Source organism: Schistocerca americana, chromosome 3 (assembly GCF_021461395.2).
Source record: "Schistocerca americana isolate TAMUIC-IGC-003095 chromosome 3, iqSchAmer2.1, whole genome shotgun sequence".
In the NCBI taxonomy this organism is placed as follows: domain Eukaryota; kingdom Metazoa; phylum Arthropoda; class Insecta; order Orthoptera; family Acrididae; genus Schistocerca; species Schistocerca americana.
In genome coordinates, this window is record NC_060121.1 from 208951106 (window position 1) to 208965266 (window position 14161).

A 14161-nucleotide genomic window follows, 5' to 3' on the forward strand; every position below is an offset into this window, starting at 1 on the left:
TGCTCCCGTCAGAAGTAAGATAACCAACACATGCCCTGATCTCCGTCATGCCAACCCACATCTGAAACAATTATAATATATTAGACACAATATACGAATTAACCAGCAAAAAATGACTTCTAAGAGGAAAACGACCATGCTCTGCTACCACTGCACTGAGTGGATGCCCCAGGATATGACAACAACTTAATGGGTGGGAGGAAGGTGGAGGGTGAGTCATTTGTTGCTTCCTAACAGTTGGCAATCATTTACTTAACAAGATATACTTAAAACAACAATAACTTACAAATCAGTACTAACTGTTTAAGACTGATTTGAGGGTGATAAACCAGAAATACTAATAATGTATATTTTTGGATGGGGTCTGCCTTTAGCAGAACACAATATTGTTTTTTGTCGCAGACATGTTTCACTGTAGTTGAGCATCATTAGTTAGTTTTTTATTATTGCTTTATTGTTGTTTCCTAACTGTTGGCAATCATTTACTTAACAAGATATACTTAAAACAACAATAACTTACAAATCAATACTAACTGTTTAAGACTGATTTGAGGGTGATAAACCAGAAATACTAATTATGTATTTTTTGGATGGGGTCTGCCTTTAGCAGAACACAATATTGTTTTTTGTCGCAGATATGTTTCACTGTAGTTGAGCATCATTAGTTGGTTTTTTATTATTATGGCTGTTAAACATAAGGAATGTTCTTTACTGTTAAAATAAATATAAATATTAGTTTCTAAATTGTAATTACAGACTTTTAAGAGCACATAAAATTGTGTATTCATACCTTCTTACAACATAGGGTGGTAATATATATAAATATTAGTTTCTAAATAGTAATTACAGATTTTTAAGAGCACATAAAATTGTGTATTCATACCTTCTTACAACATGGTGTGGTTTTCCTGCTGTATTACGTTTTTACAGTGTCTGTTTTTCTTTACAGAAACACTATATTTACAATACAGAAGCCATGACAGAACAGAAAATTTAAGGCAGTTAACAAACGTTGCACAAGGCAGTTTAAGTACCCCTTGTAGCAGCTGAATTTTTTTTACAGGGCATAATGGCTCTTTAAAATAACAAATTCAATATTCATAAAAATAGACCTCACGAGCCCTTTAGGCACTCATAAAATTTAGAGGAGCCAAATATGTCTTCTCTACAACTACAGAAAGAGCATTACCACAACGATTTGAGAACCGCTGATTAGATTATAAAATTCAAACAAGGAGGGTGGTCCTTATTTAGGAAAATTTTACAAGTTAAGGATAATGATTAAAAAATAACTTAAAGGCGCCTTTGATGCTAGCAATTTACTAGGGTCATTCAATAAGAAATGCCCCTCATTTTTTAAAAAAAGAAGCCATTGATAGGGATAGCAAACAAGTCGAAAGCCTTCTGGAATATGGTAAAAAAGGAAGCAAACAAAAGTGTTAAAAGGCAAGATGACATTGTATTAAAAGATGATCATGGTGTGTTACTCAGAAATGGTACTCTAGCAAATTACGTCAATGACTATTTCATAAACATCCAGTCAATCTGAATAAAAATTTTGCTAGTAATAGTAGTATCACAGTTCAAAGAGAGCGAAGTGGTAATTCAATATTGCTATGTCCCACAAATAAATTAGAAGTTCTTAAGATAATAAAAACAATGAATGATAAAATGTCCTCTGGAATTGATGAGGTGCCAGGTTCAGTCATAATTAAATGCGCTAGTGTGATTGCAGAACCACTTTCACGTATCATAAACATATCATTAGCAGAAGGGGCATTCCCACAAAGACTAAAAATTTCAAAAATAAAATCATTGTATAAAAACGGTAACATATGTGAAGTGGGAAACTATAGACCAATAGCTTTGTTCTCTGTATTTTCAAAAATAATAGACTGTCATGAAAAATATAATTATAAATTACCTCGAAAAATTCAATCTCTTGTCTGTAAAACAACTTGATTTTCACAAAGGTATGAGTACAGAAAAAGCAATTACCCAATTCATCGAAAATATTATAATAGCACTTGACAGAAATAACAGTACAGTAGCATTAAACTTGGACTTATTGAAGGCATTCGATACAGTTGTCATGATGCCTTGTTAGACAAACTAGAAGATATAGGTATACGAGGCGTTGCATTAAAATGGTATCAGTCATATCTCCACAATAGAAAACAGGTAGTACAAATTACCTCAGCAAACAATAAAAACCAAATCATTGTGTACAGATCGGACATGTAGTACCTCAGGGCATCGTCCTAGAACCTCTCTTATTTCTTATATATATTAATGATATCAAGATCCCAGTCAGTGGTACACACATAACTTTGTTTGGTGATGACACAAATATTGTTGTACCAGACATAAATAGGGTGTAGCCAACATCTGCAACCAGAGTTTTGGAATACATACAAAACTGGTTTGAACAGAACAGGCTAACCTTAAATATTTCAAAAACTAATTATATAACTTCTGAAATTTTCCCGGTGTATTTCTTCTTCTAATAATTTCCGGGTATGCAGCCAGATCCCGTCGACATTCTGCCACGATATTTCGGCCCAGAGACGTCCGGCCATCATCAGGTGAGTACACAACTACTGAAGAGCCCAGGTGCAGTCGCGGTATTTATGCCGAATCTCGCGCATGCGAAATGTACTGGCATCCTACAGCGCATGCGTCAGGTGTTGACATGTGCAGCATAGCCGAGTTGTACGTGCTGCCCTCGGTGGTGAAAATAAAGGTTCATCTAGTCACTGAGTATCGAATGACACTGTCGATTCCGCTGTGATTGTATAATTTTAATAACAGGATTCCAATTTTTATCCAGCTGAAAGCCGTTGTCACGATTTATAAGATTATTGGCAAGACGTATTTCCACTGATTCCTTGATTACAGAATCCCAAAAACTGGAAACCGGGGCTAAAATTTTTGTTCCATTGTATTCCATTGAATGTCCCAATGAAATACAGTGCTCTGCTACTGCCGATTTTGACGGTTGCCGCAGACGGGTGTATCTTTCATGTTCTATACATCGTTCATGGACAGTTCTTGTCATCTGGCCAATATATGCAGATGCAGATGCAATACCCTTACCATGCCTGTATATAAGAAAAAAGTGTTGTTAATATAAAAATTGACATTAACAATTATAAAACCAACTCACATCTTCACTCATACAATACAAGAATGTGCAATGATATCCACATGAAAAGAGTAAACAAAGTTTAACACGAAAACAAACCAATATTCAGGGAACTATTTTGTACAACAAACTGTCAACTCAGCTAAAAGAAAGAAAAACGTTGTCTACATTGAAGGAAGCAATATTTAAATTCTTAATGACCAACTGCTATTATAGTATAAATGAATATCTGCGGTAACCATATAGCAAGTAACTACATTCATTTACTATATGTTGATAGTACCATGAATCAAAAGCTTGCCACAGCCTCAGTGTTACGTTTTCTGAACAAAAGTGTTAAATCAATTATTTACTTGTAATGTATGTTGTGAAATGGTCTGAAAAAAATTGTTAAATCAATTATTTACTTCTAATGTATTTCATGTAAAATATCCTTCCCATACTTTTATATTATTACAGTAATCAAAGTTATGTTGCCCAAAAAAATTGTGATGGGTACAATGAACCATTGTGTTATGTAGGAAACTGTACACCCTTACCTTATTTTTATTATGTTCTTTGACGATATCCACACAATGTACATTATCGCTTCATGAATAAACTACTACCACAACTACATCTACTACTATCATCACAATGTGTCGCAGTACCTGAGCTGCATATGCTGCTTTTAGGACCTACAGATTACTTCAAAAAAATGTCCTCGAAAATATAACTGACAATTAAAAACGAAGTTAAGTTTATGTTCTTCCCAAATTACAAGGAATTTTTCATGGAAAAGTGTTCTCATTCTTATTGCGTTTACTAACTACTGTAATTCTATTATCTCTTACTATAGAGGACTATGCTAATAGATCAGTCTTTATCCCGAGTTTATCGTCGATGTCTTGCAGACATCATCGACACTGATTTCTTTCATTAACCTGGAGATGAATATGAACTTTAAGTGTTGTTGTTGTGGTCTTCAGTCCTGAGACTGGTTTGATGCAGCTCTCCATGCTACCCTATCCTGTGCAAGCTTCTTCATCTCCCAGTACTTACTGCAACCTACATCCTTCTGAATCTGCTTAGTGTATTCATCTCTTGGTCTCCCTCTACGATTTTTACCCTCCACACTGCCTTCCAATTCTAAATTTGTGATCCCTTGATGCCTCAGAACATGTCCTACTAACCGGTCCCTCCTTTTTGTCAAGTTGTGCCACATACGCCTCTTCTCCCCAATTCTATTCAATACTTCATCATTAGTTATGTGATCTACCCATCTAATCTTCAGCATTCTTCTGTAGCACCACATTTCGAAAGCTTCTATTCTCTTCTTACCCAAACTATTTATTGTCCATGTTTCACTTCCATGCATGGCTACACTCCATACAAATACTTTCAGAAACGACTTCCTGACACTTAAATCTATACTCGGTGTTAACAAATTTCTCTTCTTCAGAAACGCTTTCCTTGCCATTGCCAGTCTACATTTTATATCCTCTCTACTTCGACCATCATCAGTTATTTTACTCCCCAAATAGCAAAACTCCTTTACTGCTTTAAGTGTCTCAGTTCCTAATCTAATACTCTCAACATCACTCGACTTAATTCGACCACATTCCATTATCCTCGTTTTGCTTTTGTTGATGTTCATCTTATATCCTCCTCTCAAGACACTGTCCATTCCGTTCAACTGCTCTTCCAAGTCTTTTGCTGTCTCTGATAGAATTACAATGTCATCGGCAAACCTCAAAGTTTTTATTTCTTCTCCATGAATTTTAATACCTACTCCGAACTTTTCTTTTGTTTCCTTTACTGCTTGCTCAATATGCAGATTGAATAACATCGGGGAGAGGCTACAACCCTGTATCACTCCCTTCCCAACCACTGCTTCCCTTTCATGCCCCTCGACTCTTATAACTGCCATCTGGTTTCTGTACAAACTGTAAATAGCCTTTCGCTCCCTGTATTTTACCCCTGCCACCTTTAGAATTTGAAAGAGAGTATTCCAGTCAACATTGTCAAAAGTTTTCTCTAAGTCTACAAATGCTAGAAACGTAGATTTGCCTTTTCTTTATCTTTCTTCTAAGATAAGTCGTAAGGTCAGTAGCGGAGCTTTATGTACTTCTCTCGAGAGGTTCATATCCAACTACAGGAGTTAACGAGTAGCTATATATAACATTCCTTTCAGTGGACTGAATTTGCCAATAGTACAAAGACTGTTTTAGCTATAAGCTTTCACAATCCTGGCGGTGGAGAAGTATTTTATAAATGTACTGAACTGGAATGGAGAATCAGAAATAGCTGGCAGATTTTTTGATATAAGCTAATTAGATAAACAGTCTATTATTAGAGCCAGATCTATGCGATACCAGTTTTTATGCGCTTTTTATATGTGTTTGAAATATTTTGAAAAATGTGCGAACAGTTTCTAGAGTCCATAGTCTCAGTAGGAGTTATATAGAGGCTTTCTTGTTTAAGACATTTCACATGAAGGAATTGCCAGATGTTTCAGAAATTTAGGATTATTAACATCACATTAGTACAATAAAAACTGGATAAATAGTCCGATTGCCATTAGTGTTTTGCCGATAAATAAAAAGCAAATGAAAATTGTCACTGCTAATGACAATGTGTTTAAAAAGTAAAGGAAATTGGTTGGATGGTTGGTTGGTTTTGCGGAAGGAGACCATCGGTCTCATCGGATGAGGGAAGGATGGGGAAGGAAGTCGGCCGTGCCCTTTCAGAGGAACCATCCCGGCATTTGCCTGGAGTGATTTAGGGAAATCATGGAAAACCTAAATCAGGATGGCCGGACGCGGGATGGAACCGTCGTCCTCCCGAATGCGAGTCCAGTGTCTAACCACTGCGCCACCTCGCTCGGTAAATCAAATTGTCAGAGCGCATTTTTTATGGGGAGAACAAGGACAAATTAGGTGACAGTACGTTTGTTTGATACGACTCGTAAACTTATAAAGGTATCAGAAATGAGATATTTAAATTGCATATATGCAAGTGAGACAGTCTATATAAGCTGGGTTTACACTGCAAGTCGCTTGCAGAAGTTATTGCTGCAAGTTATTGCTAGCCGCTTGCAGCTGTGTTTACACAGCAGCACAAGAATTAAGCAAGATTCTTCGGCAAGTTCTTTAGCAAGAAACTTGCGTCAACAACTTGCTGATACTGTTTACATATGCTTTCAGTACCACTAGCTACAAGTGTCAGCCGGAGTGTAAAATGACAAGTAGGCGGGTGTGAGATGCTGCAGCTCTTGTAATTGTAATGCAAAACGTGAAAAAGAAAAAGATTGTTGATGTAAATAGCGCCCGTCATATCAAAACGAGACACAAACTTCGGTACTGCTATTGTAGCAAAGGAATGTTTGCTAGTCACTCTATGATTTATAGCTACCGGTGAGCTACGAAAAAAATAGGTATTTCATTTATTTATGTGACACATACAACCAAAAAAGTTTGAATTTTGAAATCATTTCTTTGTAGGAGACTCATACAAGTTCCTAATATATTTGTTTCATATTCCCGTCAGCACGATTTCTCTGATCGTACCCGATGTATGTAGAGCCTTTTTTAACATCTTGAAAAGGGAAAATTATTTGAAGGTATGTGAAAACACAACAATGAAATCAATTTTTTATTGAAATAAACTGCATTTTACAGAATGATATGCTTATAAAAATGTTTTTTTTCTAATGCTCATAAAATGTAAAGTGACAAGCTAAGTAAATAGAACATGTAATAATTACACATTGTCTTTTTCTACACTCCTAAAACAACAAGCGAGTGGATGCAGGTGGCAAAGGGGTTGTGTCTTCAAGTTATGCTACTTTCTATGTACTTCTTTTATAGATGAGTCGAACATCGACGAGATTTCATTTAATGCGCTCATCTTCTTCACTCTATCCTTAAAGTCTCGATTATGCACGTTCCGTATTTCGGGGTAACTCTCCACGGCTTCAATAAAATGTTCTGTATCCTGCTTCATCCATTCACGTTTCTCCTCCATTTCTGAAATTTGTTTGCATATAATAAGATGGTTGCATAAAATTAAGTCACCACATTAAGTAAAATGTTAAATATGAGTGTTATGCAGACGACATACTTACTATAACTTGCGCTTCCTATTTGCAGGAAATAGAAATAAATCCTAAAAGCTGCAAGTTACTTGCAGATACTTCTTGCGTGGTGTCCACACTGGAAGCGGAAAACGTGCAGCAAGTCACTTCCGCAATAAATTGCAACAGTCGCAAGTCAACTTGGCAATATCTTTACACTCGCAAATCGCGCGGCAAGTTCCTCCGCGCAAGTAAATTGCTGCAATAACTTGCTACTGTAAAGCGAGCATATATGAAATCCTTCAAATGTAATTTGCAGAAAGGCCATGCACGTTAAACAGAAACTTGCTTTTCCCAGCTTCTCAGGTGATTTTGATTCCCCTAGAGTGAAAAAAAAGGTTATAAGTACTGTTAATTTTTATGAATATGCGACTATATTTTTCCATTTTCGAAATGAAAGTTATATTAACCTAAACTACGCACAATAACCAAAACACGCAAACAGTGCACAGGACAATACAGTATGTTTTCGCTGTCTGCCACTGAAAAAACGCTACGAGATGCAAAATGCAAATCCGATGTCAGCCGAGCGCAGACCATCGGATCACCCGATAGGCACCAAGGTTTGCTGTCCGTAGACACAAGTGGTTTTCATAGGTATTATGATCTCTGGTCAACGAATTGTTCTGTTGGTAATCATTTCAGGGCGGGTACTGTGTGATGTGACGTACTAGTGGGTGTTACGGTTTGGATGTGTTTAATTTTTTGTGTGCATTTGTTTTATTGAGTGTGTTTAAAAATGTCTTGTAGTTTACGCCTAATTTCTGTGGTTTTCGTCGTTACGGGGAGTATGATATGCTGCAACGCTTACACGCAGGGTAAGCCTCTACATGTTAAGAAACTTGACGTTTGCTTTAAAACTGTGAAACTTTTATGTCAAATATTTCCGTAAAAGTTTTCATTAGGAGTATTGTTATGCCACTTGTTATCAATTCATACCAAGAAAGCTCTGCACTGCCTGTATCTGGAGGGGCATCTTGTTGATGACACATACTGAGAAAATGAAGTGTAATCCTGCGTCAGTTAATATAATAATTCATAGCACACAAAGCATGCAACAACATCAATGTCATTCGTCTAAATTCTCCCTTTGCGTCATGTCAAATGAACCTTGTTGCATCCTGAGCCAGAATAGAGTCCTTCTGTCATGTACAGTGCAACATGATTTGGACCGTTTGTATCTTGTCCATTCTCAATTATAGTTTCGTAGATTAAGTCTCTCTACTGCTCAGCACTTAATTTGTGTTAACAACAATGACCAGTTTTTCCACATAATGACACTCAACAAGTGGATGGATCCTTCTCCACACTGGATATGTGGATGGATCCTTCTCCACACTGGATATGTGGGGTTGCATCCAAGAGGTGCAGTGAAGTATCAGGCTCATTATAAATTCACTACTAAAGTTTTCTCAGTTCCATACAAAGAGGGCACTCATTCATAAGAATATGTGATGCCAATTACCGCAGGGTCCTTTTCAGGTGGGACCTTGATTGTGTGCAATTGTGGCAATTTAGGCGACTAAGATGCTCTCAGGATACTACGTCTAAAGACGATGTTGGCATTTTAAATTTAGTTTCAGATTGTTTTCATTGATGCAACCCATCCATTTGACACCAGTAAGTTCTGTCATATATCCATTGAATAATTTATGTCCATGCAAGCCCTACAAATAGTGATCACCAGCTGTTATTGGTGAAAGCAGAATGCTACAGTGAAGCAGATCCAGCAGTTCGTGTCGGTTGTTAGGTCTGATGTTTAGTATAGTGTGGCAGGTGCACACCTAGTGTGCAATATTAAAATTTATATCTATATTTCTACTCCCCAAGGAGTCATGCAGTGTATTGCATTGGGTAGGTACATCAAATACCAATAAAAGCTGTGTATAAACTTGAAAATTGAACACCATCCCCATTTTGTGTAATGTGTGCAGAATGAAAGGTGCATATTGCTCGTCACAAACCCAGTTATCTTAACTATTTTGCATAGAGCAACATCTGGAAGTGTTTGTTGGAACTGAAATTTCATAACTAATCCATTATAACAGTAGCATTGTGGCAAGCAACTGGAAGAATCTGTAACCTGTAAGGATCTCTACAAACCTAATTACAGGACAGTAGTTAATAGTCCAAAAACATGAGTATTCTAAGAAACTGTCCAAATACATGAACAAGAGAGATGCTGAAATTACTCCTGCGAACCTAGTAGAACTAGCACTCCTGAAAGAAAGGATATTGCGGAGACATGACTTAGCCACAGCCTGGGGCATGTTTTCAGAATGAGATTTTCACTCTGCAGCGGAGTGTGCGCTGATATGAAACTTCCTGGCAGATTAAAACTGTGTGCCGGACTGAGACTCGAACTCGGGTTCGCAGGAGAGCTTCTGTAAAGTTTGGAAGGTAGGAGACGAGGTACTGGCATAAGTAAAGCTGTGAGGATGGGGCGTGAGTCGTGCTTGGGCAGCTCAGTTGGTAGAGCACTTGCCCGCGAAAGGCAAAGGTCCCGAGTTCGAGTCTCGGTCCGGCACACAGTTTTAATCTGCCAGGAAGTTTCATATCAGTGCACTCTCCGCTGCAGAGTGAAAATCTCATTCTGATAACACTTGGTTGTTGTTTAATGGTGGACCTGACCCATACAAAGGTTTCAGTATTTTTGGTAGCAAGGAAAGTTTCCTATAGGTAGCTGATAAAGGGGTTAGCATTTGAGGTGCTGTACCAATAGTTGTCAGTATGCTGTTGAAATGTTTAGACACTATGTTCCTCAAGTATTACCCCATGTTATCCCAGTTCTAGTAGTTGTTCAACATCTCCCACCACAGATTTAGATTTATATTCATGTTGTTGCTTGATGAACTGCCCACAGTTTTTGGTTGATTTTCACATTGTCTGTGTGGCAGTGTCATAGGTAAATACTGATAATACAAACTTATTGTGAATTGTGATTTTCAGAAACATCGGAAGCTTAGTTTTGAAAACACTATTTAGTATGCTAAAAGCTCTCCAAGCCATTTTTACTCTTCTGCTTGATTCTTTATCTGTCCATCCCTTTATTGCCTTCAACTACCCTGATACAAGATCTCTATCATCTGATTCTATGCTTTCAGTGTTGATTTGTACTATTTCCTGTTTGGTGTGTTGATTATAAGTCATATTATTCTTTCTCAGCCCTACTTGTAAATTTGTTGGCCGGCTGTGGTGGCCGAGCGGTTCTAGGCACTTCAGTCTGGAACCACGCGACCGCTACGGTCACAGGTTCGAATCCTGCCTCGGGCATGGATGTGTCTGATGTCCTTAGGTTAGTTAGGTTTAAGTAGTTCTAAGTTCTAGGGGACTGATGACCTCAGCTGTTAAGTCCCATAGTGCTCAGAGCCATTTGAACCATTTTGTAAATTTGTTCTGTTTAGTTCTTTCATTACTTGTTGAAAACTGTGTGTGCTAGTGGCAAACAGTACAGTGCCATCATCAAAACAAAGAGTGTTCAGGTATGTTGCATTAAGATCTATTTCTTCTCTTTTTTTCAGTTAACAGTCTGATAAACATCTTATGGAACTACTGTGAATAGCTTTGATGATGTGGACTGTCTTTGCATTACTCTTCTTTCAATTCTGAATTTCTCATTACGCTATTGGAAACTGTGATAATGTTCTGTAACCTATAAATGTACTGCTCCTTTTAGCTGACATCCTAATAACAATTTTTAAGGGCATCCAGATATTGATATGCTGGAGAAGATGACTTGGTGTACTACAAGTTCAGCTGAACAAAGGAAGTGCAAACAGTTTGCTGATGCAGTTGACAGGGACAAAGCCCTGTTTGGTCCAGATTTAATGAAACTTGACTGTGTTCAAGTAAGTATTAGTTTTTTAAATCATCTTGCTCTGAAATCATGGAACTCATGGGTAATATAAAGTCTTAAACGTGTTTTCTTATTCTGCATGAGAACTTGCTACTACAGACAGCATAGTGAACGCATTATTGTGGCCAAGATAGACACAAAGCCCATGCCTACTACAGTAGTACAAGTTTATATGCCAACTAGCTCTGCAGATGATGAAGAAATTGATGAAATGTATGACGAGATAAAAAATTATTCAGGTAGTGAAGGGAGACGAACATTTAATAGTCATGGGTGACTGGAATTCGTCAGTAGGAAAAGGGAGAGAAGGAAACATGGTAGGTGAATATGGATTGGGGGGAAGAAATGAAAGAGGAAGCCGCCTTGTAGAATTTTGCACAGAGCATAAATTAATCATAGTTAACACTTGGTTCAAGAATCATAAAAGAAAAGAAGGTTATATACCTGGAAGAATCCTGGTGATACTAAAAGGTATCAGATAGATTATACAATGGTAAGACAGAGATTTAGGAACCAGGTTTTAAACTGTAAGACATTTCCAGGGGCAGATGTGGATTCTGACCACAATCTATTGGTTATGAACTGCAGATTGAAACTGAAGAAACTGCAAAAAGGTGGGAATCTAAGGAGATGGGACCTGGATAAACTGAAAGAACCAGAGGTTGTAGAGAGTGTCAGGGAGAGCATAAGGGAACAATTGACAGGAATGGGGGGAAGAAATACAGTAGAAGAAGAATGGATAGCTCTGAGGGATGAAGTAGTGAAGGCAGCAGACGATCAAGTAGGTAAAAAGATGAGGGCTAATAGAAATCCTTGGGTAACAGAAGAAATATTGAATTTAATTGATGAAAGGAGAAAATATAAAAATGCGGTAAATGAAGCAGGCAAAAAGGAATACAAACGTCTCAAAAATGAGATCGACAGGAAGTGCAAAATGGCTAAGCAGGGGTGGCTAGAGGACAAATGTAAGGATGTAGAGGCTTGTCTCACTAGGGGTAAGATAGATACTGCCTACAGGAAAATTAAAGAGACCTTTGGAGAGAAGAGGACCACTTGTATGAATATCAAGAGCTCAGATGGTAACCCAGTTCTAAGCAAAGAAGGGAAGGCAGAAAGGTGGAAGGAGTATATAGAGGGTTTATACAAGGGCGATGTACTTGAGGACAATATTATGGAAATGGAAGAGGATGTAGATGAAGATGAAATGGGAGATAAGATACTGCGTGAAGAGTTTGACGGAGCACTGAAAGACCTGAGTCGAAACAAGGCCCCGGTAGTAGACAACATTCCATTAGAACTACTGATGGCCTTTGGAGAGCCAGTCATGACAAAACTCTACCATCTGGTGAGCAAGATGTATGAGACAGGCGAAATACCCTCAGACTTCAAGAAGAATATAATAATTCCAATCCCAAAGAAAGCAGGTGTTGACAGATGTGAAAATTACCAAACTATCAGTTTAATAAGTCACAGCTGCAAAATACTAACGCGAATTCTTTACAGACGAATGGAAAAACTGGTAGAAGTGAACCTCGGGGAAGATCAGTTTGGATTCCGTAGAAATGTTGGAACACGTGAGGCAATACTAACCTTACGACGTATCTTAGAAGAAAGATTAAGAAAAGGCAAACCTACATTTATAGCATTTGTAGACTTAGAGAAAGCTTTTGACAACGTTAACTGGAATACTCTCTTTCAAATTCTGAAGGTGGCAGGGGTAAAAATACAGGGAGCGAAAGGCTATTTACAATTTGTACAGAAACCAGATGGCAGTTATAAGAGTCGAGGGGCACGAAAGGGAAGCAGTGGTTGGGAAAGGAGTGAGACAGTGTTGTAGCCTCTCCCCGATGTTATTCAATCTGTATATTGAGCAAGCAGTAAAGGAAACAAAAGAAAAATTTGGAGTAGGTATTTAAATTCATGGAGAAGAAGTAAAAACTTTGAGGTTCGCCAATGACATTGTAATTCTGTCGGAGACAGCAAAGGACTTGGAAGAACAGTTGAACGGAATGGACAGTGTCTTGAAAGGAGGATATAAGATGAACATCAACAAAAGCAAAACGAGGATAATGGAATGTAGTCAAATTAAATCGGGTGATGCTGAGGGGATTAGATTAGGAAATGAGACACTTAAAGTAGTAAAGGAGTTTTGCTATTTAGGGAGTAAAATAACTTATGATGGTCGAAGTAGAGAGGATATAAAATGTAGACTGGCAGTGGCAAGGAAATCGTTTCTGAAGAAGAGAAATTTGTTAACGTCGAGTATAGATTTAAGTGTCAGGAAGTCGTTTCTGAAAGTATTTGTATGGAGTGTAGCGATGTATGGAAGTCAAACATGGACGATAACTAGTTTGGACAAGAAGAGAATAGAAGCTTTCGAAATGTGGTGCTACAGAAGAATGCTGAAGATAAGGTGGGTAGATCACGTAACTAATGAGGAGGTATTGAATAGGATTGGGGAGAAGAGAAGTTTGTGGCACAACAACAACAACATGGGAACTTGAAGGATAGTTTTTAAACATGTGCTGCAGTTTCATAAAGTGTGCCTTCAGACGACACCTTACATGATTTATGCTGGAGGGTGTGTAGATATTATTTTTCTCTCTTCCTGGGTGGTACATGGATGGTAAAAGTAAAGAGACAGGAGCAAAGAGATTGCACAGGGTAATGTAAATAAGATTCTAAACCAAATTCTTGTACAGCTAAATTGAAATTTTTAAGATAAATGTTATAAATAATTCTTAGGTTTACTTAAATAACAAGAATAAGACACTCATATCTTTGCTTTAACTGTGTGTTATTCTTTATATTTATTTTCTAATCTCCTTCATGCCCATGTTTGGTTGGAGCCCAAACAAACAAGAACCTGAGGTTCACACTTGGCAGATCTAAATGTGAGAGAAACACAAGATGGAAAATGTAGTGTGAAATGACACATTCAACCTGGCTACAAATATCTGCAGTTTTGCATAATTTTGCAATGAATCATTTTCTTGGCCTATGTGTTTACCATGGCTACCAAGACTGTAGGGGTGAAAGCTTTTAG

At 37.7% G+C, this 14161-nt stretch overlaps 1 protein-coding gene across 1 annotated transcript in view; it reads left to right on the forward strand.

Annotated features, from left to right (window-relative positions):
* Positions 1 to 7881: 7881 nt before the first annotated feature.
* LOC124605676 (melanotransferrin) overlaps positions 7882 to 14161 on the forward strand; it is a 121459-nt gene continuing 115179 nt past the window's right edge. The window contains exons 1-2 of the mRNA XM_047137525.1: positions 7882 to 8077; positions 10962 to 11107. Coding sequence (XP_046993481.1) covers positions 7999 to 8077; positions 10962 to 11107 — 225 coding nt within the window. The 5' untranslated portion in view covers positions 7882 to 7998. The remainder of the gene's footprint in view (positions 8078 to 10961; positions 11108 to 14161) is intronic.